General features: G+C 41.9%; 1 protein-coding gene across 1 annotated transcript in view; it reads left to right on the top strand.

The window, feature by feature from the left end:
• The first annotated feature begins 311 nt into the window (after nt 1-311).
• Nucleotides 312-26,785, top strand: part of LOC116783636 (stonin-1-like) — a 39,690-nt gene continuing 13,216 nt past the window's right edge. Inside the window, exons 1-3 of the mRNA XM_032681307.1 lie at nt 312-362; nt 5,924-7,902; nt 16,856-17,058. Of these exons, the coding sequence (XP_032537198.1) occupies nt 346-362; nt 5,924-7,902; nt 16,856-17,058 (2,199 nt within the window). The 5' untranslated portion in view covers nt 312-345. The remainder of the gene's footprint in view (nt 363-5,923; nt 7,903-16,855; nt 17,059-26,785) is intronic.

Genomic DNA, 26,785 nt, shown 5'->3' with positions numbered 1-26,785 from the left:
TCATTTAAGAACTTCCCGTAGGTTTTCCCTCCTGTGTGAATCTCATACCTGCTTACAGCCTTTAAAGCATGAGACGTGACTCTGAGGCAGAGGAGCTGGCAATTCTTCAGGCCTCCCTTGTCCAGTTCCTGTGTGTAGCATCCCCTCCCGAGCTGGATGCTGGATGCTTTCCCGGCGTGCAGAGACTGTCAGTGCTGTAGCTGTCAGTACTTGTCCTTGTGGTGGGGCGTCCCCCACATCCCAAACTGTGACATCATCCTCACTAGGGACTGTTTCAGTCTCTGCCATACCCTTTTCCTATCAAGGGAAGTTGTCTCCACTTGTGAACATACTGTGGTGTTTGTGATGATGCCCTTAAAAATGTCAGTTTTCTCAAGCCTGTGTGTGCGTCTACCAACCACCTTGTTTGTAACCTCCCCTTTGACTCGGGGCAGAAACAAGTAATGGCAAGAGGTGTTTGCAAGAGCTGCGCCTGCCTTTGCTCTGGGGACGTGCTCACTGTCAAAAGCTGAAAGCTTTAATTCCTCCAGCTCTCAGGGCCAAGAGTAAGGAATTCCAAATTAAACAGATTAGCTATGAGCTCCAAAATTCTCCCAGCTGTGCCTATGCCCCAGAGAGCAGGCAATGTAAATATAAGGTCAGACTGCACTTTGAAGTTGTATATTTTTGACTATTACACCAGTTCCTTTTTCTAAAATGAGTAATGCAGTGGGAGGCTTAATCCATGTATATATCCCAAATACCAGTGAGAGCCAAGAAATTCCTGTTTCCTGTCAGTTGTGCCTTTTGCTTATGTTTATTTCAGAGTTATGTTGGAGAAGTTTTTTGGGTGTGTCTAGGAGAGGCAGAGCAGAGTTAATAAAAGTGCAGCCATATGTAGTATCAAAATAAAATTTGAGGCAAATCATCATAAATCAAGCAGTATTTTATGTAGAAGGTGTGCTTCAAGTTTATTTCCAGAGTTAAGTAATAACTGAAACAGTGATACAAAAAATATGGCTGTAAAATACAGAGATAAATCTGCCATATTATACTTGGATATCACGGGCTTAGAAACGTTTAGGGTATTTTATATACCATATGTTCTTTATTGCTTAATCCGCAGAGAATTTGTACTTCCCTGCAAGACTACACTTTATGGCAAAATGCATGAAGAATTGTCTACGTATGTGTTCAAGAAGCAGTAACAACTCGTATGGTATCGTTATGGGACAGCTTCACCATAGCCTGCACAGTATGCAGAGTTTTGCATTGAATTTCTATATAGCCTGTATGCAACAGATGACCTTGTTCCTGGAAATGTAGTTGGCACATAGTAGTGTATGGAGTCCATAGTTTTTCTGGAAGGGTGGAAATAAAATGTCCAGGCATTGTCCACAGAGTAGCTCATGAGAAGAGCTCAGCTTGTTTTGAAGGATTTATTTAGCTGTTTTGTCACACTGAGTGTATAAATCTGAGGGGGTTTTTTGAGCATGAAACAATTAGTTAGGCTGATATTTGCCCAATAAAAGCCCACTGTGCAAGTGGCTCTCATAAGACGTGCTCAGGTGTTAAAAGACAATTGTTTAGAGGATGTATGGCTTAACAGTTTTGAAGCCATGATGGCCTCTGGAGTTAGAGAGGCAAGAAGAAATGTATTCATAAAATTATGCTTTCCTCTGTGTTTGGGAATGTGAGTACTGTCTATTAAACTTTGTGTTTACTTGCTTTATGCTTTGCAGAAGGGAAGTGTTTCCCTGTCATTCCCCATTCGTTGACCCCATGCTCCTCCAATATTTTTAAAGAGGAGCTTTGTGTTTAAGTCAGAAGGGACATGCTTGAGGGTTTTAACTGGTGCCAAATTTTAGGGAAGACCCTGGGAGTGAGATGCAGAGGGTTCAATCATACACTATGCTGGTTCAGATTCTGCTCCTTCCCTATTGTGAAGGAGGTGGTGCAAGGCTGCACTATCTGGGTGGTGGGGATATTGCTGATGACAACTGAGCATCCTCAGCTTGCTGAGGACTGAGTGTATCTGGATTAAAAGTAGCAAAGTCAATACCTTGAATTGCACTGTGGAGTGAGTAGGAAGTTATATTAGTGTTCAGTGTAGGAAGAGGTAACAGTATTCCCCAGCAAGGCACAAAAGTTGAGTATTTTTGCTGTAGATTTGATCTGGGATTTCTGAAGCAACAAAGGACCCAGTAATAGCTACAGCCTATGAAATCTTTCAATAATAGGGTAGAATTCTTTTCCTTCCTTCCTTAAGGTATTAAAATGAAGAAATTAAGCTGCAACTACTGTTCATTAAATGCTGAGGGACTGCGTTATCTGATAAATGGGAAGATCATTTCAGCAGAAGAGGATGAATTGAGATGAGTCATAACTTTTGGGTTCACTGGCATTAATGCATTTAGGAGCAACTCTTTATTTCAGCCAGCTTTTTTTATTGGCAGTTTCAATGTTATAAAAATGGTATTTCCTGTCACATATCTGAAGGAGATACCACACGTGCTTGTAATTTAAATGTTATGGGCCACATAACTTATATGGTAATGGAGATCAATGGCATCTTGTATCATTTTCCTCTTAGCCAAAGCATTTGGGTTACATTTATGGGGATCTCATGGGGGCCCTTTGCTATTTGGAGGCAAAACACATCCATCCTGAAACCCAAATTTACTGCAATTTCAAGAAAGAACATCCCAGTTCATAAGGAGGAATCTGGAGAACCGTTTAGGACAAAATAGAACTTGAAAGCATTCCTTTATTGTGTTGTGCAGATGTAAAAGCATCAGAGAACAAGTGATGTAGCGTAAGACTTATTTTATATTTTTAAAATAGTAGATGAAGGGTTCATTTCCTTTTATTACGATGACACTATACAAACAGCTTGTAGAAATAATTTGGACTTTTTCCTCCATTCCTAGTAGTCAGTTTTGGGGATCAGTAGAGCAACAATAGGGGAACTGCTATCAATTGCAACACTTACTTCTTGCCTGTGTGTTTTTGCTATCATCAGTACCTTTTTCCTTTAAAAAAGACTCACATGTATCTGGAACAGTTACAAAAGGTCAAAGCTTCAGCTTCAGACAGGTACAATTGAGGGTATTGTGACTGCAGAGGAGAGCTCCATCTGGGAAAGTGGTTTTCTTCATTGACACTTATTGATGAAATTAAATATTTGGCAGGTGGATTTCAGACATCTTTTTGTTTTGTAAGAGGAAAAAACCTGCCAAATAATCTGTAACATCACATTTTAAAAAGTGAATAGTAACATTGTAGAACCCCCCCCAAACATCTCAAAATAATAAAAGACACTGAAAAGCTTCATTTCTAACAAGAAAGGGAAACAGGCTGCAAAATTTGTTCTTTATTGTAAGCCACATTTCTATTTACTTACATTCCCTTTTTATGATTTCTCTTTACTGGTGCATCTCAGTGTTGTGTGATTTGCCCCTGAGTGTGGCTGTGGTCACACCAAAGGTCTGTGCCTTGTCAGGCTGCCAAACTCACTGGCAGTTCCACTGAGCTTCGCCCAGTACTCCAGGATCATCCTGGAACCCCTCCGGAGAGAAAGGCTCCCTCCCATCCACAGTGTTTTTTTTTCTCACTGGCAGATGCTTATCTCTTGTAAATTCCAGAGGAGTTTTTAGTGGCAGCCTTTGAGGCTGTTTCCTTATGCTCTTTGTCTACCAGGCTGCCCCACGGTCTTGGCTGTTACAAAAGAATCCACTACCGAGACAGCATCACGTAAGCTGCTGTTAACAAATGACACTTAAGATGGAACAAGGGCTGAAAACTTTGAAATTTCCCAATCTAGAAATAATCAATATATACTGCTGAAAGAGGCATGGTGGCAACCAGAGGGAGAGGAGGAGAAGGGTGTGGAACGGGAGACAAAAATGATGACCAAGTCCAAGAACAAATAGCTGTGATTTTTTTCCATTGTTGCACTTTATTTTGATGATGTGATGTGTGGGTGAATGATACACTGATACTTGTGTGTGTCTGAGCTATGATAGTAATTTGTAACTTGTTTGTTCCTTTTTTCTCTCTTTCTGTAAGTGGAGAGTGCTTATAAAATAACTAGCATAGTGCAAATATTTTTCTGAACAAAAAGGTCGAGAGTTCAAAAACTAATGAAGGACCAGAGTCCTCCCACTGCAAGCCCTCAGTTGCTCAGCTGCAGAGAGAGTGGGCTGTGCCATGGTTTATGGTACTTTCTTAACGGCCATAACTGGCCAAGAAATAATGGAGAAATGGTAAAAATAATGACTCGTAGCATAAGATTTCACTTGGCTGAACTGTGGCATGTCTAGAAATTAACTGTTCTCTAAATGTTAAGATAAAGAATGGCTTTTATGGTTACATGATTGTGTGCTGTAGCCCTGTGCAATTAATAAATGGCCTAACTGTGGCTGTCTGTGCATGAAGGGGAATAGCTTTAAGTCATCGTTAGCTGACCTTAATTAACGGAGTAATGTATGTGCAGGTGGTTTTTGTCATTATGAACTTTGCCTTCTTTGTGCTTTCAGGCAAACGTGAATGTGTTCTGACATAACAAGAATAACTTTTTATCAAATGAGCGATGTTTGTATGTGCCCCGTGGTGCTTCATTGTACTCGATTCCTCCTCAGGCATTAGCAATTTATTGCTCACTCCCTCATCAGTCAGGAGCAGTGGGGAGGAAAAACTTTGGGGACAGCATACTCTGCATAAGGATGCAGTGAACACATTTAAAGTTCAGCGCATGATTTAAAACCACGAAGGCAAGATTAATTATTTACTGGTTATAGTCCTGCTCCGAGGACATCCAGCTGAGCCCTTTACCAAAGACACTTTGTTTGATGGAGTGTAGTTTATTAATTGGTTTAAAGAATTCAGCAGCCATGTGTTAGTTGGCACTTGTGTTTTATCTGCAGTGGATGCTCACAGTCTGCCCTTTAATGGGAACATATCGCTCATTCTTAGGGCTAATTTCTTGTTTATAAGTTTAATGCCTTTCTACCCTTCTTTCTAACATGTCCAGTCCTTGAGGGCATAAGTCTGGGCTGAAGGAACTGATGTAAAGAGATTCCTGTCCAGGTCCGGAAGGCATCTGGGGCCAGTCTATCCATGCTGTTCCTGACAGGAGGCACCTCAGATGTCAGCATGGAGTGGGTGATGAGTCCCAGGTCTGTTCTGGTGGCCACGACATGCTCCTGCTGCCTCTCACCTGTGGATGCTCATGGAACTGCTCTGTTTGCCCATGTCTATCGCAGAAGGAGAACACCTGCCTTGATTGCTCAGTGCATGTGTTATCTTGGTGGGCTGGTTGCCCTTGATAGCAGTAGTATGTGTACCTTTGCCATCAGCACTAGTTGCTACAGCTTTTCACGAAAAAAATAATCCCCTCTCACCTTCCCGATTTTTTTGGAAACAGTTGCACCATTCTTAATAAAGTGCTGTTTTGTTTCATGAGGGAAAGGAGGGGAAGCCTCACCTGGAGCAGATCCCTAGTGCAGAAAATCTCTGTCCATACTGCAAAATACATGTAAGCTGTATAGTATTATGCTGTGTAGTATTAAGCTGAAAGTATTATGCAAGCAGTCCATGTAAGCTGTATAGTATTATGCTGTATAGTATTAAGCTGAAAGTATTATGCAAGCAGTCCTATACCACTGTGGGGCTTTCTGCTCTCTGACTGAGAGGCTGTGTTCATCAGATGCTCTGAGCAGCTCACAGAGCTTAGAACTCCCAACATGAGAGAGCAGTGAGGATTCCTGGGCAGCTTATCTGTTTCGACACAGCTACGCCAGATTATACATGTAAAACACAAAGTACACTGGATTTGTGAACTGCTTGCAAATTTGAGCTTTGTGTGATTTGAATTTATAAGGGCTGGGTTTGTTTTGTCTTTCAAGAGAATTTATTTCTGCTCATGTTTGTTGTTTCTTCGTAGACGGTGTGCGGGTGATGTGTGTGCAGGTGCCTCAAGCTTCTCCTGCAAGATGTGTTCCACAAATCCAGCAAATTGGGTCACCTTTGATGATGAGCCGCTCTTCCAGTCACCTCAGAAATCAGTTGATACTCAGAGTAGCTGTAAAGCAAATGGCCTTAAACTCAATCTGTCTAGTGTGCATGAGTCTTCAAGTAGGTCATCTTCTACAGGCAGCACTCCACTCTCATCTCCTGTAGTTGATTTCTACCTAAGTCCTGGACCTCCCAGCAACTCTCCACTTACTACACCTACCAGAGACTACCCAGGAAACCCGTGTATCCCAAAGTCTGGGATTCACATGCTTTATCCCATCCCTGAATGGCCTTCAAACGTTAACCTTCTTCCATCACCCGGGATTTGCTCATCCCTAGCCTCACAGAAACCGAGCAGCCTTCCTTTGAACACCTCACCTAATGACCATCCAGTTAAGGCTTCAGTCTCCAAATCAGCAGACAAAGGAAGCCCTAACTCACCAGGAAGCTGTGAGGAGTTAGCTCCAGGGCGCTTCCCATACATCCAGAGTGACTGTGCTTTTTCCAGTCCTTTTTGGAAGGAAGGGTGCTCGCTCAGCATGTCGCCAGCTAATGTTAGCATGCACAAGAAGGACAGAGTGCTCGACAGGAGCATCTGTCACCCTAAAGACAAAGAAACTTGTCACGATCAGAAAAGCCTTAACCAGGGCTCCTTCAGTTACATCTGTGAGAGGCTTGAACACCTGCAGGTTGATAGCTGTGACACCGTGGAAAACCCACCCGTCTCCAGCACTCACGCGTGGCACAAGCTCTCCCCCACTATCCCACACAGCCTCTTCAGGAGCCGGAAAGCAGATGGGTGGCCATTCATGCTGAGGATTCCTGAAAAGAAGAACATGATGTCATCTCGGCAATGGGGCCCTATTTACCTGAGCGTCCTACCCGGAGGTGTGTTGCAGATGTATTACGAAAAGGGCCTGGAGAAACCTTTCAAGGAATTCCAGCTGCAGCCACAGTGTAAGCTATCCGAACCCAAATTAGAGAGCTACAATGTCTCGGGAAAAATCCATACTGTGAAGATCGAGTGTGTGTCATACACAGAGAAAAGGAGGTATCATCCCAAAGTAGAAGTGATCCATGAGCCAGAGGTTGAGCAGATGTTAAAACTGGGCACCACAGATTATAATGACTTCACTGATTTCCTCGTAACAGTTGAGGAAGAGCTTATGAAACTTCCTACTCTTTCTAGACAAAAGAGGAATTATGAAGAGCAAGAAATGACTCTGGAAATAGTGGATAACTTCTGGGGGAAAGTCACTAAGGCAGAAGGAAAACTCGTAGAAAGTGCCGTCATCACGCACATTTACTGCCTCTGTTTTGTGAATGGAGGTGCTGACTGTTTTCTAACCCTGAATGACCTGGAGCTCCAGAAGAGGGACGAGCGTTACTTCGACAAGGAGGAGGAGAAGAAGTGGATCGATATTCTCGACTGCCATTTCCATAACTGTGTCAAAGCACAGGAATTCGAGCAGTCACGGATTATTAAGTTTACACCTCCGGATGCCTGTAGGCTGGAACTGATGCGTTTCAGGACACGGTATAATGGGCAAGACCTTCCCTTTTCCGTGAAGGCTGCGGTAGTGGTTCAGGGGGCATACATTGAACTTCAGGCTTTTATAAATATGTCTTCAACTGCTCCGATCCCAACGTGTTTACCCTCTGTGAAATACTGTGAAAACGTTATGATACGCTTTCCTGTTCCCACACAGTGGATCAAAGCACTTTGGACCATGAACCTCCAAAGGCAGAAGTCCCTAAAAGCAAAAATGAATAGGAGAGCATGCCTTGGCGCTTTGCACGAGGTTGAATCCGATCCTGTAATACAAGTCTCAGTTGGAACAGCAAAATACGAGAGTGCCTACAGGGCTGTGGTGTGGAAGATTGACAGGCTTCCAGATAAAAATTCAAGTAAATAATTTGCACTATAAAGTTATGGGATTGGGGGTGTGTCTTCAGTGTTTTTGTGCTTGTGTACCTCCATTAGCTGCTTGTTTTGCGTTTTTATCTGTGTGCTGCTATTGGTAGAAGCTGAAGTAATCTTTTAGGAAAAGAGAATATAGCCTTATTTTTTTAAAGGATATTTTCCTAATTTATTTGATGGAGACAGATGTATTATTGTCAATCATTTCAAGTGAGCAGCATCATGGAAGTGGATCTCATCATTCTGAGTAAACATCAAGTCTGCAGTAAGACAGAGGAAAGGGTTTTTTCTTTCTGTATATGAGCTGGACAATGGGCAGGATGGGAAGAAAAAATCTTTTGGTAAAACGATTCATCCACCTGATATCACACAGTTAATAGAAAAGGTGATATTGTCACTGTTGGGTGTGGCTTTCCAACATTGTTTAAGAAATGGTAAGTATGATACATAACTAGAAAATTCTGTGGTCAAGTTTCCCATAGGAAGGTGACTGTGCTTTTGCAAAGGTTGATATATAGTACCTCTTTCATTAGTTTGTGCATTGAGACTGTACATTCATGGCAATAGCTGCACTGATGAAAAATGCCTCCCACTTTATTCTCATTTCTTTCTGGTGGTGGTACCTCACTGAAAATTTGCAGCAATAAAACCAGCTGTGTTTGTAGTTGCACACATGGAAGTAGTTAATTTACCAGAAAATATAAATATTTGGTTTTAAAATTCCAATTTTCAGTCATGTTACCAGTACTTTTTTAAAGGCATAATACTTTTCTAAAGGCATAAAAATTCTTGAGGAATACAATATCCTGCTTTAAGTTCTGTAGAGTGAAGGCATTTGATCCTTTGCTTGAATATGCATTATACGTACTTTGGGCTTTGGGAATTTGTGTAAGACAAGGGCACCCGTTAAAGCATTTTGCCTAAAATATCTGTATAATCTGTACTTTTAAAAAGAGGGTGTGTGTTACTAACAAATGGATTGTCTAGTCTTGTATTATCCTAACTGCCTCTTTAAAATGTCCAGAAAAGGTTTCATCTTCTTAAGTTCTGGTTTCAGATATGCTAGTAATAAGCTCCCAGGTTCTGACAGCTAAATGCATGTGCAGGTGAGAGTTAACATTCAAAAGTATTAAAAAAAAAAAAAAAGAAGGGTAAAGGCAAAAAAATTCCCAAGGATTTTTTTTCCCCTCATTTTTAATTAACTTTAAGTTATAGTTAATCTGACCGTTGTTTAGGTGCTTATGACTTCTTTTTTATTATTTTACAATTTGATATTTGAGTTAAGATTGATATTTCAGTGACTAAAGCAACAGATTGACTGAAAAACTGAGGCAGGAGCGAATGAAAAGGGAATATTATCCTGAGCCTGTGGTGAACTAAATTGCCTGTGGATTAGAACAGCATTTGTAATCATCCTGCATCAAGAGATGAGAGCTGGTATGTTTACTAACAATGCTGCATGGAAATGCTGGTCCCCTTTACGTGTCTACTGGGACTTGCTCAGGTGCTGAGGTCTCTCAAGGCTTGAGTGATTGTGCCTTTCACCCCGTGATGCACTCGGTGGGAGGAACAGCACAAACCCCGCTGCAGTCACAATCAGAAATTATGTGTGTGTTAATGCCACCTCTGTTTTTCCCTTTCTTTTGCTTTGGAGGAAGTGGTTGGCTTGGACCTGTGGCTAATGCCGTATACAGTTCCCCCTGAACTGGCTGAGCCCTCCCTTTTACATGCTGGGTTTCTGCTGCTCTGCTCGGAGAGGATGCTGTGGCTGCCAAGGCAGTGGGAGGGAGGAGGAGACGCAGCATCAGCAGACGTGCCAACACAAGGCAGGGAGCCAAGCCAGAACTAATGGGGGGGGGGGAGAGAAATGACAGAGAGAAGGAAGATAAGGGGAGGCAGTAAAGGAGGGGTTGGGGAGACTGGAAAATGGACAGGGAGGGCAGAGGATTTGATGAAGAGATGTCGGAGAATTAGTAGACAGAAAAATATTCTTCAGGTCTTCCAGATCTGTAGATATGGGTGCCCTGTGCTCCAGGTATCAAGGGTTTGCACCTCGAAATGCTGCTGTGACCCATGTGTTTTTCCAAGGCTTACTGGACTAACTGTTTGGGAAGCTTTTAGTATTCTTTGCTATTTAATGTAGGTTTGGTTCTGCAAAACCAAGTCAACAATTTAGGAAATTTTAAAGATTTTAAGTCTTCCAAAGTTTTTAATTCCCTACAGTTCTTTCACCTTAAGATTTGGTGTGCACAATTAGCTTTAAATTTATGTTATTTGAAAGTAAAACCTGGTTTTTTTGTGGCATTCTACAGCTTTACATTATTTTCTACCAGTAGCTTAAACTTTTGACATTTGAATAATTCCTCTGGCTGAGACCTGCAAAATCATTTGTATCCTTGAAATGTTCATGTGTTTGAAAAAACATTTTAGTAGTAATGCTGCCTGGTCAAATTTTAAACCTCTTTATCAAGTGCTCCGTACACAGTTAAGAGTTTAAAAATAGAGTTGTCCCAAGGCATGCCAAAAATCTGGAAACAGTCAGACTAATAGAAATATGTAAACTTTCATAATATGTTTATCACAGTGGGAAAAATATGCCGAGGTTTTTGCTGTCAAAAAGCCTTTGCCCAAGGCTTCTTAAAAAAAAAAAAAAAGAAGAGAAGGGAAGGTTGCCTGTAGTTATATTGTGGCTTCGATAATAGACATTGAAAATGTTATATCCACTGGATTCTACTAAAGCACTTCCTTGGAAAAGTGGTCAAGTGAAGTCGATATGAGCTGTGAGATACTCCAGACTTTTAAAAGCTGCCTGTGCTTATTCAGATATACATAGGTAGAGTTTGCAGAGCTTGGAGTCAGAATGTTAGCATTATTTAAAAAAAAAAGGTAAAAAAAAGCCATGGACTTTGAAGGGCTGATCCAATGAAATTTCTGCAAATTGATTCTATATTTCTGAAGTCAGGGCACTTGTAAGGAAATGCAAAACATATTACGATTTTAGCACAGTGCTGGGGCCGGTCTTTGCAGTGGAGAAATTGTGTGCACCTGTCTCACCCAGGGACTGGGGAGAGACTTTTAAAGGCTCTGTTTTAATTGCTTGCTGTGTAAATTTGAGTCCCGTGGTGTTTCCTGCTAGGACACCTCCATCCTTGGGCCATTGTGTAAAGCAACAGCTCTTCAGCTGATTATTTCTTCTTTTATTCTGCATCCTGGAGCCACACTGAGGAAGCAGTGATTAAACAACACAGCAAATTGGAGCCAGGGGAGCTTGTGGCTGCTAGCAGCCCTTTACTGCCTTTAGCATCTGAACATGGACTCTGGAGTGTGGGAGGTGATCTGGTTCCCAGCAACTGCTGCTGCTTTTCTTATTTTCTAAATTGCCTAGGTGGAAACTCCAAGCCATGACTTTGTCAGGTGGGCTCCATCCCTGCCCAGCCACCTCCTTCTGGCACTGGCACCATTGCAAGCTGCTCCTTGGTGGTGGTACCATTCCCACTCCCCTACTTCCAATGCATTCCACCCAGCAGGTTGGGTAAATGCACTCATTTAGACATAGCTGCAGGAGTTCTTAACTTCTAGCAATCCTATTATAAATCTGTGTCTTAGTAATTGTTGATGTTTTCGTGTTCAAAATAAGACTTTTATAATTGGACCAATTTTGGCAAAAATAGAATTACCACTTAACTGAAATAACCAGTACATTTTTTTTTTGGCTTAAATTGCCTGACTTCAGGAACCTTTCTCAGATCAAGGTTGCTACTTATACAGGTGAATAAGGTCTAAACAGTGTGAATAGATGAAAAGTCAGATTATTAATGCTTGGCTTCAGGAACCTTTCTCAGAGCAAGGTTGCTTGAATGCTGCTTGTACAGGTGAATATGTTCTAAACAGTGTGAATATATGCAAAGTTAGATTATTAATTGCTTTTGAAATGCCATATGAGTGTTAAATGATATTTTGAATCTAGTTTCATAGTTTTACTGACCTTTTGTTTGTTTGTTTTGGCTTTCTTGTTGGTATTCTCCAGAGAAAGAGAGCAAGAATTCGGAATGTTTTTTAGGATACAAGAGCCAGACTTGAAGAATCAGGACAGACTAAAGTCTCTCAATTCACAGAAGTCTTAACAAGTTGCACAGACACCTAAACTGTAGGATTTCTGTCTCCTAAATCAGCTAGTGAAAGCTCAGTTATCTCCCCAAATTATCTGGTTGCCTTTCAGGAGTGATTCAGTTTCATCGTGCCAGGTGCTCATTTCTTCAGGATGCCTGTTGGGCCACATTTTGGATAGCTGGGCTTGCATCTGGATATGTTGTCTCATGGTATGCAGATTACACTGTGCCTACTCCAACCCACTTGTCTTTCCACAGAACTACCTTCTCTCTCCTTCTGGCCATCAGAGCACTGCAGTTTGTTTTGCAAAAGGATCCTGTACATGCAGCCTCTCTTGTTCTTCTAACTCCAGTGTAATACAAGGCCTGGGAAGCAGTAGTTTCATGGAGGAGAAATGATAAGGACTGGACAATTTTAAGTGGAAACTAAGGCAATGTTTGGTCAACCAGTGTTGGTCACTTTGTCATCTGACAGCTGATGGGAAGAAGTTGCTCTATGCTCCTAGCACAGTTCAGCAGTGCTAGGAGTTCAGGACTTCTCCACAAGTGAAGTGGTGAGTACCTCCTTCTGACATTGACATTGGTACAAGGGATAGATGGGCTGGGGGGAACCCTGTATTTTAGGAGCATGCAAAAATGTCCAATGGAGGCTGCTCCAGAGGACCCAAGGCAGTAGCCTTACTGAGATCCCAAAACTATTGTCTCTACCCTTGCAGGTTACCACCTAAGGAAAAGGAAGCATCCCAGAACTCACTGCATCCCAACACCAAGACCACCTCATGGGTGTGGGTCAGCTGGAATATAAACCCAGAGATTTCTTTAAGGGCTGTATGGTACTGAATCACAACTAACATCAGCAGACCAAGAGGAATGGTCTAGGCTGTGGACTGTGGACCATTTATGCCTGGACTCAAGTGGACACCTATCATCCAACATTTGCCATCAGATCTGCCTAGGAAGATTCCAAGCAGTGGTTACTTCTGGATTCCGTTTTTGAGAAGACTAAATACTTTTCCAGACAACTCCCATTGCTATTTGTTTCTTCAAAGGCCTCCCCCTCCTCTCCAGCTGGAAGATGCTGAATTTGATCTCCAAAAGCCCTTAGATCTGTGCTGGTTTCCTTCTACCACAAATGGACTCCAAACAACAAACCCTTTCTCCTCAGATCCTTGATTAACTATAGACCCAGAGGCAGAGAGTGCTGCTTCCCTAGCCAAGCCATGACATGCCATCTTGGTGCTGCAACCCCTGCTATCTTCCTCAGGATGCTTCAGTTGTGTCTGACGTGCAGTCTGCACAGCCCAACCCAGCAAACAGCACAAAGACCAGGACAACAAAGTGTGTTTGTTGCCAAGCTGCATCCTGGCACCACCACAGGAGAATGGACCAGGCCCAGGGAGCCAAAAGGAGTACAGCTCAGGTGGGTTGTGGTGCTGTGGCACCACACGTGGGATGACATCTCGTGGTTTGGCTCTGAAACTGGGGTGCTCCTTATGGCCTCCTTCACTGCTGATGCTGCTGTCACCACAGCTGTTGCTGGGATGATGGAGGATTCAAGGATGGAGAGGCACACCTCGACAGGGGCTCATTCCACCATGTCCATGGTGTTTGGAAGAGGGACTGTGGACCAAGAGAGTGTTAATGCAGGAGAAATGGGCTTGGACACAGCAAGAGATGAGCAGCAGCAGATCACGGACAAGGCTCACATCACAGATACAGAGATCTGCCCATCCCTGGGTACATGAGTGATGAAACGCCACCTCCTCACACTTGTTCAGTGCCACAGCTTCATTCTGAAGGGGTTGGCGGGTGTCTCTACCCCGTATTTCTGACTTTGTTCCCTCCTCTATTTCTGAAATAAAATCCCTAATGTTATAGTTTTAGGTCTCTGTGTTTTGTATTATTGTCCTGAGACTTCAGCCACATGCTGCATGCCCCTGGCATGGGGCTCTGCTTTAGTGCCCTGAAGGACCCTGTCCTGTAGTGTGCTCAGAGCTGTGAGCAATGTCTCACACATGCTGAGAGCCCTAATTTAGCTCAAATTGCAGTCAGTCCCTCTTACTCCACCCCCACGCCAGCCTTCCTGTCTAGTTGTGTGTGACTGAGCCCAGTTCATGCACAAGTGCACGAAACAGCAGGCTCTTGTATGAAAGGGAAGTGATAGTCTGCTCCTTTTGGTCATGGGCCATGGTTTGGGTGATGGTTGTCATTTTTTAAGTGCAGGTGGGTTGTAAAGCATTGTACCTTGACTGATGAGGTGGGTGGGTTGCAAGGTCTGCAAGGAGGGGTGAAGTTCTTCCATCCGATCTCTCCAGCCTGTCCTGCTTGCTTTGGTTTCCCTCCCTCTGTGCTGGCATTGGCCATTGCTGGGTGCCTACTCGCTCACCTTAAAGGTGCTATTATATTGGACATATTTAGGGGAGCTTTGTTCCCAAAACTTGGGACCTACACATTTTTTGTTGCAGTGATCCCTACCAGTCCCTTTTATGGATCTGCCCTTGCATTTATGTGTGAGTTGTGTGACATCTTCCCTCGATTTCTGTCATCATTTCCTTATGAGCATGTAATAGATCTGTGCTTTGATAGAAAGAAGCATCTGCTCTCACATGGGGAGTGGTTGCTGGCTCTCCATTGTGATACATGTTTCTTCAGAGGCGCCTGGGAGACTTCATGGCCAGAGTTTGATACTCTTCCATGGTGCAGGATCCTAGCTGGTGTGCATATAGCACTATTTTCTGAAATCCATGCAAAGAATCAGCATTTAGGATAAGGATGGAATGCGATGTACTGCTGGGAGCAAGTCTGCAGGGAATGCTTGTAAATCAGCCACATATGGAGTCCAGCTGGTGAAGGACTGTACTTGTCCAGTGACAAGTCTCTTCTCTGAAGTGGTGGCTGTAAATGCTGCTGTGTTCCTGTGTGTGTGTGTCTTTGGGGCATCGAACACTTGCAGTCAGCAAACAGCTTTGTAAGCTACTGTTGATTTTTGCTGTTATTAAACATGTTAAAAGAAAGGTGAAGAAAAAGAGTAAAGAGTCAGAGGCCTCCCCCTCTGAAATTTAGGGGCTGATAATCCAAAGGACATTGCCTATTCCTTCCTCCCTTTCCCTCACCTTTTATTCCAGGCGGTTGAGTTTTAATTGTGCAAAACAGCAAAGAAGAGGGAGGGGAATTATTAATTATGCTAATTATGTATTTAGTAAAAAAATATGAATTGTTTTAGTATGATTAAGAATAAAGAGCATGAATTTCATGCTCTTCAAGCCTTGATTTTTGGGGGCCTTTTGATTTATGCCAGACTCGAAATGAAATGTGGAGGATGGTTTATTGAATTAGACTTTGCTCCAGTGCAGTCAGAGATATGTGTGACAGAACTCGGCCCATCAAACTGCTCAAATGTAAATTATTTCCTAAACTCTTGGGCAGGCTGTGAGGCAGATTCCAGAAAAACCTGCAGCACAGAGCAGAGGATGATCCAAGACTCCTAGGAGCAATGGAGATGTAGCTTTTTTATTTATTTTTGCCTTACAAAATGCCTGCGAGCCTGTGGATGTGGAATATTACCATGACTTTTCCCATGGGATGAATAAAGCTCAGTGTGTGTTAACTCCATGTTCAGTATTTCCTTCATTCTGATATGAAATTGATTCCTGTCACCAGAGGAAGCCAGTACATAAAGAATGGAACATTTTTGCCTGAACTTTGAGATGCCATTCATTGTAATGGATGAAAACCAAATATGCACTGCCAGGCTTGCCTTTGACAAAATACAGCCAATCCTTTCTCTGCTTTTTTTTTTTCTGCCTGCAGTCAAAGCATAGTTAGTTGTCTATGCTGATGATTAAAATCCTGGAGAGAAGGAGAAACACAGAATTACAACGTTTTGCCCTAAAGAATTTGGAGAGGATTCCTTTCATTATGTTATATTGTACTGCTTTCATGGACATAGTGAGCCTACTGACTTCAGTTGCTTTGAAAAGCAGGCTTTCACCTTGGTGTTCCTCTGTGCCCAAAGTGCTTTCCCATATCACTGCCACATGTAAGAAATGCTAAAGCAATTGATCCCTAGGATCTAAGCTTGGATTACACTGCTCCAGAATATCCTGCACATGGCCCTCATGACTCCGCTTTATAACGTGGCAGTTATTTTAGCAATGCTTTTTTTTTCTGAAGACATGGGGTTATGTTCTTTTCCTGTAACAAACCAAGCTAGAAAGGGAGTCCAGGTAGCCCTTAGCCTGGCAGCTGGGATATATCTTGTTTGAGCAGCACTCTGAGCTGTGCCTTTATCTTTCTGCTGTAGACATACTGTAATAAATGATGTTACACAAGATAGCTGTAGTACTTGAAATAAACACTCCAGTAAAATTCCTACAGCAGACATCTCTGGAAAGGGGGCTTGTTGCACACAGGGCATCTCTGCCTTAGCTACACTGGTTCCTTTCAGTTTTTATTTTTCTATGGGCATAAGAAGTGCATTTTTAAGGGAAAACTTAGATTCTTCCAAACAGTACAAATATAGCAATGAAGCCCTAAGTTTGTAACATTCTTCTCTCAATTAGAAGCTGGAAGGATCTGATAAATCTTGCTTAAATTAATTTGTAAAACTGCAATGATTGTGAAAAGTGTGCTGAAGCAGAAAAAAATGAGTAAAGGGGGACCTTATGTCCAAGTAGCAAAATGTTATAGATAGAATAAGCTTGTGTCATAACAACTGCTCTGTATTTATAAAAAATAGAGCTGCGCTCTCTTGCTAGGAGATGAACCTTATATCGTAAACAAAGAAAAGATAATTCACTGATGATGTGGTGGTTTTCTTTTTGTTTTCAAGGTTCAGATCATCCACACAGCCTGTCTTATAAGTTGGAGCTTGGATCAGACCAGGAAATACCATCTGACTGGTATCCATTTGCTACTGTCCAGTTTGTTGTTCATGATACCTGTGCCTCAGGAACAGAAGTCAAGTCTCTGGGCATAGAGAGTGATCTGCAGCCCCAGAAACACGTGGTTCAGAAAGCTTTTTACAATTGCCAGGTACTTTCAGGGCTATGCTTTCTGTATTTTCCTCCTCTTCTTCTTCCCTACTCCCCCATACAGTATTTGAAAAGCAAATGTACTCTGTATTCTAAACATGTCTTGCATGTACTTTTGATAATGATTTTGAGCAAAAGAATCATTAAATAATAATTCCTTGTCTGATCAAAGATGGTGCTGAAAAACAGAACTGTGAATGCAGCCTTGTTTTCCTCAGTTGAGCTATTTTGGGAGTAGTGGTTTTGAAATCTGTTGGGTCTGGAAATGTTTTGGTTCTTGTCAAAGCTTTTTTTCATGTCATTGCTGCAGTTCACATTTTTCAATGTCAATTATTTGCTAATTCTACCTGTTCTTTTTGTTTCTAACTACAGGTTGAAATTGAAAAAGAAGTGGATTAGGCTTGATGGAGAAGACCCAGATAAGGCTGGCAACTGGCCTAATGCAGTGAAAGAGAGGAGGCACCATCATAGGATATTAGTAGGAATCAATTTACATAGGAAATTCTATTGTTAGAAGAAGCGCAGTGACCTAGTTTAGGATAAACATGGTCATTGAATTTTTTTAATGCTTATGGGTTTGATTCTGCAAAATCAGTACTCATTTGACTGGCCTGCATTCAAGTAAGCTTCCTGTCATGGGAATACCGGTATGAGTACGCTCTCCTTATAAAGAGCTGCAAGATGTGAGCACTTAATTGACTGATTGTAAATATATTCTTTTCTGTTGTGTATCGATGACTTGGGCAAGGATCTCATACTCCACGTTGAAACCTAATGGCACTACTTAAATAATTCATGTCACTTGGACATGTAATATTTGGTAATAAAAACTTCCAGACTGCTTAGTGCAGACCAGCATTCTGTGTAAGGTCCAACAGGACCAATTATATTTCTTTAGTGCTGTTGAAAACTCAAAGTCCCTCATGTTTCTACTCCCCCTGATGTATGTGAACAGAAGAAGTCAAAACACTGTTCTTGACAAGAGCCTTAATTAATGAGTTGGAACTGGGTGATTTAATTGGTAAATGAGAGAAGTTTCCTCTGCAAATAATACTCTTCATTTTCTGTGGCTGTGACTGTCTCCTCCCCAGCACTTATAGGTTCACTCAAAGTAATCTCGAGGGAAAAAAAACATATGGCACATGTGATTGTAATTTCTATGCCAGCATTAGACAATTCTTTTTCACTACCATAGCAAGCGAGGTAAGGGGTGGATCCTCAGCAAGTGTAGATCAGTCCAGGCCCATTTCATTTGATGAGGCTTTGAGAATATACACCGGACAGAGGTTTTCCCCCCCATAAGCTGAGGAAAAGGCTGATGGCTGCTGTGTTGCTCTGGGTCTCCTTTAGGATGCAAATTCCAGATGTTGTTTGGAAATTGCAGAAGTTGTGGCTTTGAGTACCTTTTAAGACAGTTCTTTCATACATGGGAACTGGAGATGTTTTTCTTGTTACTGGCTTTAAAGGCATTTTTCCATGGGGAAATAGTGCAGAAATGGACTGTCACAAGAGACATGAAGCTGTGATGCTTCATCAGGCAGCCTGAGCTACTAATCACATCAGTGTGTTAAATATGTTTTCAACAACACAATTGTCTTTTAGGGAAAGGTTCTAATACTTCCCCTCAGCCATTATCCCCTTGATCATTTTTCTGCAGGCTGTAATTCCAGGTCTGAAAAAAATCTTATAAATTGAAAAAATGCTCCTGATACTTTTTTTTTTGGCTGCAGTTTCCTAAAACTATCCTTACTTCAAACTGAAATTAGTGGAGAAAAAAAATATAGTAATGCACTGCCTCACTTTATGTTTTGTACAGCTTGTAACTGTTTATATGAACACTCTGTAAAAATACAGATAAATGTTATTCCCCAAAAGTAGAAATATGTGGGATATGCACTGAGAAAATTACCAGTCTGAGGAAACAGAAGGCATAATATGAACCTAGTTCATCACAATAAACTTTCCCCCCATTTGGAAGCTGAGAATGAAATGGGTAATAGATTCTACAGTAAGTCCTGAGGGGCAGGTTTTTTATGGGTATTGCGTTGCCAAAGCTCCAAATAGACTATTATGGTATTTGGGCTTCCTTATGATATCCCTTTTTATTAGCAGATTATTGTTATAAATCTAAGCAAGCACTGGAGTATATGTAGTGATCCAAATGTGTCTCAGCTCTTCCATCCTCCATCCGTGTTTTGAATTGAGAAACCATTAGCACCTTCAAATCATGTTTGTTGTGTTTTATTAATATTTAATTTTGGTTTATATACTGCTCGGCTGAACTGAGGGGCAAAGTGTTTGTACTTGGCACCATGACAAGTTCTGCAGTTTGCTGAAGTCTATGGTTATAGTAGAGCTACAATATCTATTAACCTCTTTGCTCCATGAGGTGGAGGAAGCAAAATACATGTTGCAAATACTTGCACAAACATTTGTCTGAGGCTGATTTGTTTGACTTGCATTAATACATCTAATTTAGTAAACCTATTAACAGTGGTTACTCTCCAAAGCCTGTCTTGCACACCTGGCCCCTATTTTTCTATTTCTTAAGGAGGAACTCTTTCACCTTAATGCCTCCATTCACAGCACTCATCTCCTGGGCATTTAGTACTTGGTGGTGTTACAGAAGCAGTGGCTGCTTTTCTTCTCTCAGGTGTCTGCTTTGTTTCAGGATTTGTTTAAGAAGCTTGTCTAGTGTTGACCCTTCAAGATATGAGCTATTGTTCTGAGTGAGTGGCCTAAATGATGAACAACCACCTTACAAGTCATCATTCCTCCTAGTGAATCTGTATTGTATGTAGTATGGTGCAAATGGTCATTCAGACTTATTGAACTCATTAACATAAAAAGGTCAAGCTACAGCTTTATATATGTTGCAAACTCTTGGATTTCCATCTGAGGCTTGCCAGTCTTGCTATTAACTTTAATAGGAATTGGATCAGGATCACAGGGAATTAATTCCACAGAAATACTGCCACACTGAAAGAAAGTTACTCTGTTTAATATATGGCTTTTCTTTTAAACCTGACAATTAGTGCAGCCTAAGGTTGAATAATTGCCCTGTTCAGTCTCAAACTGATGTTTATATGCCTTGGTGTCAGAATATTTAAAAATAGGCTGCAGTTTAATGAAGGAAAGTTTGGGTTGTCTGACTTCCCCCCCCCCCCCCAAATTCTGACTTCCTATTCTACTGCAACATGCCTAAGCAGAAACACCCTGGCTTCCCCTTTTTTCTGCACTGTCTGGTGACCTTGAGTATAACCTACTGAGCAAATATTCTCAATGTTTACGACTCATTTGCTAACATTTTCCATGAACATGACAGCAGCCGATAGTGAGTAAACATACTGGCTTTGATTCTTTAAAAATCTGGGCTATAAGTAGTCTAATTGTAATTTTTTATTTTGGGGGGAAGGGAGGGGGAATGGAGAGGAAGAACAGTTGCAATAAGCTGTTGTGATGCTCAGTGTCCAGCTAGTGGAAGGATTGGATCCTTAAATAACCCATGAGGTACCCTGGCATCATGTGAGGAATGAGGTTTCACATGTATCTGATCTCTGCTTCCCGCAGCGAGTGCCTGCAGTCACTGCAATGCTTCCAACTGTTTGGGTCACTTAAGATGCTGACATTTCGCTAAGGTTTTCTACAAGGCAGTGTTTAGATACTATCTGTGTTTCCTTCAGAGAGGACCAGCAGGGTTTGGGATATTTTGTATTTAAAACATAAATCAATGAGAACAGCTATTTTTATAGTGTGTTTGCCTTACTTTGAAAGCGTCGTATTAGCTGAAACCGACAGACCTTATCTTCGCGTTCATCTTTCTCAAACTAATTGTATTACTGTAGGTAAATGGTACTTGATGTAATTTTGGATTCAAACACCCATTGAAGTCAATGGAAGTCTTTTAACTGACAAAATGGGATCTGCATCAAAATCTCTTAAGGGGAGGAAAAAAAAAAAGAAGAAAGAAATCATGGTAATGGGCTGTAGAAGATTTTTGATGTTAGTAAGCAACCTGCAGTGTGTGCTTATTCCAACCAGAAAAGAGCACAAAAGATAGGAAAAGAGGTGTTACTGAGTGTCAAAGCCAAAGCTTTGCAGTGACTGGAAACAATGGTCCAGTTGCCCCTGTGTAGCAGCTCCTGAGAAATGAGGATGATGATGCATTCCATTGAACTTGGTGCCAAGCCACTGTCATCCTTATGCTCCTTGGTCTTTTTTTTCCAGATTCTGTATTAATTGTCTAAAAGTACTTTACATCTGAAAACATATTTTCACATATTACTTTTGGTTGTGTTTATTTTACTTGACAGGCTTCTTAGCTGCAGTATTGGTGTCCATACTTCTGTTTTGCATTTATTTGTCTTTTTGTTAACTAAACACACTAACTAATTGCTGCAGTTAGTAGTTCTTAGCAATAATTCTGATAACTCTGAAGCAGTGAAGTTACTGTTAATGGAAACTATAATTTTATTTGGGTCTCTTTGTCAGTATAAGTACAAACAGATCATGCTGATAATCTTGTAATAACATTTTGTAGATTGCATATTGATTAAAAAAAATAAAGTTGTATTTCAAACTAGCAGTTTCTTGTCCCCTCACTAGAAATTTATCAAGCTAGTTTTACATTTACTATAATTAACTGGTTGATCTCAATCATCAGGTATTGCAGTTTATTAGAAAGATCTGTTCTTCTCTGTGAGTGGGTAACACCACTCCTCATACTAGATAAACCTAGTTGCAGGAAGCTCAGTGATGCACTATATTCCATTGATCATAGAATGGTTTGGGTTGGAAGGGACCTTGAAGATTATCCAGTGCCAGGCTCCCTGCCATGGGCAGGGATACCTTCCACTAGACCAGGTTGCTCAAAGCCTCATCCAACCTGACCTTGGACAGTTTCAGGGATTAGGCATCCACAGCTTCTTTGGGCAACCTGTTCCAGTGCCTCACCACCCTCATGGTAAAGAATTTCTTACTAATATCTAATCCAAACCTACCCTCTTTCACTTTAAAGCCATTCCTCATTGTCCTATCACTACATGCCCTTGTAACAAATCCCTCTCCATCTTTCTTGTAGTCCCCTTTAGGTACTGGAAGGTGCTATAAGGTCTCCCTGGAGCCTTCTCTTTTCCAGGCTGAACAAACCCAGCTCTCTCTCTTCATAGGAGAGGTGCTCCAGCACTATAAGCCTCTCCGTGGCCCTCCTCTGAACTTGTTCCGGCAGGTCCATGTCCTTCTTTTGTTGGGGGCCCCAGAGCTGGATGCAGTACTCCAGGTGGGGGTCTCATGATGATCATTTATGGCAGACCCTTTTCCTGCCTTATTTGCATAACAGTAACCCAGAGAATACCCTGGTTTTTCTCCCTCTAATCTCTCTGGGGTATTCGAATATAATGTAGCGACAACTGTTTAAGACTTTCACAAATTTCAAAGCCTGTTCTTGCAATGAGCTGTTACTAGGGAAACAGTGAAACCTCTGTGGGGAAATATAGGAATAAGGCGAGAGGTTTGTGAGGCAGCATTCAAAGAATGGGTTTAAAGAATAAAATAACTATGCCACTTGTCCTATGCTGCTGCGTCTGTAGCAAAGCTGTCAGCTATTCTGGGAGACACTGGGAAATAGAGTTAACATCCATTCTCACTTCAGTGGTGTTCTATCCTTCAGTGAGCACCTGCAAATGGAAAGCAGGTGTCTAGCAAAAGTACAGTCCCCTTACAGAGCTTAAACATTTTGCAATGTTTAAAAGTATCAGTGCACAAAATCATTCAGGTACATGAAAAGTGAGATGACAAATTACTACAGTATAAGTAAAAACATAAAAACATTTATTTTGGGACAGCTTCCTAGATTCTGTTATGCCTAGTATGCGCTATTTTATAGCGCTGTTCTTTCCTTAGCAAAAACAACCTGTAATTTTTTACAATAACAATCATAACATGTTGTGAGTGGTGCTCACAGTCCCTGCTGAAGCCTTACTGATAAAAAAGCATTCACTTAAATTCTGTTTTGCCATCCCAAACCCTATTGTGATTAGGTGTTTCTGGTTGTGGGTGAATACAGTCTAATGTTACGTTGCACTATGATGGTCTTTTCAGTTTAAATATGGAAGAACTTTCACTTCCATTTCCATTTTCAACAAGAAAAGTCCAAGGGGGAAAAATCAGAAGTGGGGATGGGTTGGGAGTAGAAGAGACCTGTGAAGAGTGACCAGCAGTGGAGGTAAGACAGAGGAAGCAGGGAGTGAGCAGGGAGTTGGCAAGAAGGAAAGGACAACAGGCAGAGCTTGTTTGCAGGGGATAAGGAGAACTGATGCCTCTCTAAGTCAAGTTGAAAAGCTTAACTATAAGAAGGACTGAAACAGAGCAGTGGTGAGGAAACCATGTAGAGAAGTGCCTTCAAGGGAAGGAGTTGAGAACAAAGTTGTGAGTAGCTGCGGGAGGTGAAGGAAAATGAACTGAGTGATCTCCTGGGGTGGGGAGAAGGAGCTGAAGCAGTTGAAGGGGGGGGGGGGTGTAGGGGTAGAGCTACTGAAGACACAGCAGGTGGTTGTGAGACTGATGGGGCACAGGGAGAGGTGTCCTCCCCAAACAAGCCAAGCTGGTACCTGCTTGTGGCGCTCTGCAGCTCAGGGCAGCACCATGCCATGCAGCTGGCCCTGCTCTCATCCAGTACGTGCTGCCATCGTGCACCAAGCAGAACTTGCTCCCCCCAGAGCATCCCTGTGTCACCTCTGCACAGCTCTTGGTAATGGTGACCCGTCTTCCTGCACAGGGCAATCTTGCTCAGGCGAGGGGAATGAGACGGTCATGCTGAAAGCAGTGCAATGAAAATATCAAACAAAACCCAACAGTGAAAGGGGGAGGATATACAGCAAGAACTTAGACCTTAGCCTGGTGATACCCAGAGGTAAGCTACCACTGTAACTTTCTTAGACCATCATCTAGGAAGGGACCTTCACCTGTCAAGTAATCTGTGATAGGGAGTAGATTTTACTGTCTAAATGATACCAGGATTTAGATGACAGTTCATCTGAAATAGAGGGAGCCATCCACTGCTTGGAGAGAAAACAGGAAAGGCTGTTTAGCCCCCTTTGTGGAAAGCCATTACTGAATATCTTTACTTTTGTGTAAATCTGCCCAAAGTAGATCTTTTGCACCCCCCTTTTGACATTATAATCACACAATTAACAGCAAAGTGGGGGGAAAGAGATAAAAAACCAAAAAAGAATGAAATTAAGTATTAGGACAGCAGGAGTCCATCCACATTTGCTCAGAAAAGGAAGATCAGGAATATGATTTTGAGCAAATATTGGGGTCCTCCATCAATGCTTCCCACACCCAATATGGCAATGCAGGTTAGTCTCCATACATCAGAGTTGTTCTTTAATGGAGTTAAACTGGCATCAAATAGGCAGTAAAAAGGAGAGCCTGACTGCTAAGCTGTGCTTCAGCCTGTTTCTCAGTCACTTGCTGGATGATTTGAGTGGTTTGGTTGGTGTTGTAAACCCCAATGCTGGTGAAAGGGGCTGATGTTGGGTCACTCAGCTTTATTCCTCTTGAAATTACCAAACACAAAGTTAGACAGAGCAAACTGGCCTTGTCCAAAACATGCTGCTCTGCTCTTGTTTAAATTCACACTAAAACTGCCGGACTTTTGCAATAGTCTGCTCCACTCTGAACTTCCATCAGCTAACTCAAATGAGGAGAAACGATGTTTCTGGCATTTACTCTCCCACTGCACCCTGCCTCTGAGTGGTTCTGCACGTCTCTGTTAGCTCGTCCCTCCCCAGTGGAGTCAGGGAGCCCAGGAGCAGGTAAGTGGCAATCACAGCCAGGTGAGGAAGGAGTGGGATTTCAATCACTGATGAAGGGGGCAAAACTAGATGGCAGGGAAGGGACTTAGAGGGAGAGAAGGCAAAGACAGCGGACAAAAGAGGGAGCTGGACTGTGGCTTTCTTGGGGACACAGGGCAGGAGGTTGGGGTCTCTGTGGGAGAAAAGGGTGGTATAAACATCTGTATGTCACACCCAGGGAAACAAGGCAGACAGCAAAGGAGGTGCGGGAACAAGGGATGAGCACGGAGCTGTACAGCAGCAGGAGTGTGGTAGAAAGCAGGGACAAGAATAAGGACAGTGAAATGACTGGTGGCTGCTCTTTCCCTTTGAGAATTTCTCTCCACATAAGGCATATGTATCAGAGTGAGTATTTAGGGGAGGCAAGGCTTATTTCATCCTTAATTAGGCTTACTCATACTATACAAGTCTCTGGGCTTGCCGAGGAGCTGAGATATACAGTACTATTCAGTATATTCAATCCATCAGACTGCCATTTTTATATAGCAGTTTGTACAGGTCAGAGCCCTTCATAAGCCACCCAATGTCCTGAAAATTTGTCATTAAATTGAATTAAGAGACAGGTCTTTCTATAGTTCTTCTGATAAAGTGGTTTAAATCGGGTAATAAAAAAAAAAAGAGAGGCTCTTGAAGAAACAGGAGTCACACATGATAAATGAAAAAGGAACAAATCACAGGTCCTGGTATTATCTGTCTCAGAACTCTGAGGGAGATGATGGAGCTTGTAACAAAATCATGCTGTTAATAAAATTGGTTATGAGACTGGAGTGCTGTATATCTATGAGTCAACAGCTAAAAACAAAGGGAGCATGTTAGAGAATATCTTTAAAATGAAATTACACCTTTGCTCATGTCACAGTATCTCCATGAGGACTGTCTGGATTCTGCAACTGGTTCCTCCTAAGAATGATTGCTTTTACTTGGAAAGAAAAGGCAAGATTGTATTTGTAAAATATGCCTTGAGATAGAATTCTGCAGTCCTGCCGTTGAGTGGCTGTGTTCCTCTACAGCAGCAATGCTGGATTTAAACAGGAGAGGGCAGTCATGACCAAGCATCCGAGCATACTGAGGGATTTCTCTTTCTAGACGGAAGATATTTGAAAAAGGTACATTTTAAAAAAAATGATTAATAAAGCTTCATCATCCAAAAATAAATCTTCTCTAGACATCATGTATCAAGAGTAGTATAAATAATTACAAATTAAAACCTGTCTAGAAAACGAATGTTTGAGGTGTCCTTAAGCAGCACTATCCCAAATGCTGACAAAATCCCTGAAAAATCAGGAGGGTTTGAACAGCATGCTAATCTTTTTGATAGTCTCATTTCTAAAACTCTTGCGAGATCTTAAAGAGACTGCAATGGGGAGAGCTGGGATGGAAGCTGAACCAAGACTGATGAAACCTGGATACTGTTCCCTACTGCCGTTTGTGAGCTTGGACAAGATATTTGCTGTGTCTGTGCCTTAGTTTCTTCTCTTGAAAGTAGAGTTTAAGCGTTAGAAAAGTCCATAAGCATGAAAATGACTGCAGGACACTGATAGTAGGTTAAGATCACCATATCAAAGCTAGGCAGTCAGTATGGTGTTCACAGATATTTTAATATTTTTTTCCTTGTTGAGAGATGATTGATTTTTTTCAGTGCATACTGGGTTTTCTCATGCTGTTCAGCTGACACTGTTTGCAGTGCTTAGGTGAAAAAACAACTTCCCTAGGCATTTGTAAAAGAAAGTGTATAATGTATGTTGCTAGACCTCAGATGAAAGCATAAGGACCTTGGTTAGCAGGAAGTGCCCTCTACAAACTCCCTGTGCAGTTTGGAAAGTTGTATTCCCTTTCCCAGTTTCTACTTTATCCTCAGCAATAGCAGTGTAC

Source organism: Chiroxiphia lanceolata, chromosome 3 (genome assembly GCF_009829145.1).
Source record: "Chiroxiphia lanceolata isolate bChiLan1 chromosome 3, bChiLan1.pri, whole genome shotgun sequence".
In the NCBI taxonomy this organism is placed as follows: domain Eukaryota; kingdom Metazoa; phylum Chordata; class Aves; order Passeriformes; family Pipridae; genus Chiroxiphia; species Chiroxiphia lanceolata.
Note: the sequence above shows the minus strand (reverse complement) of the source record. Positions and strands in the feature narration are given on the sequence as shown.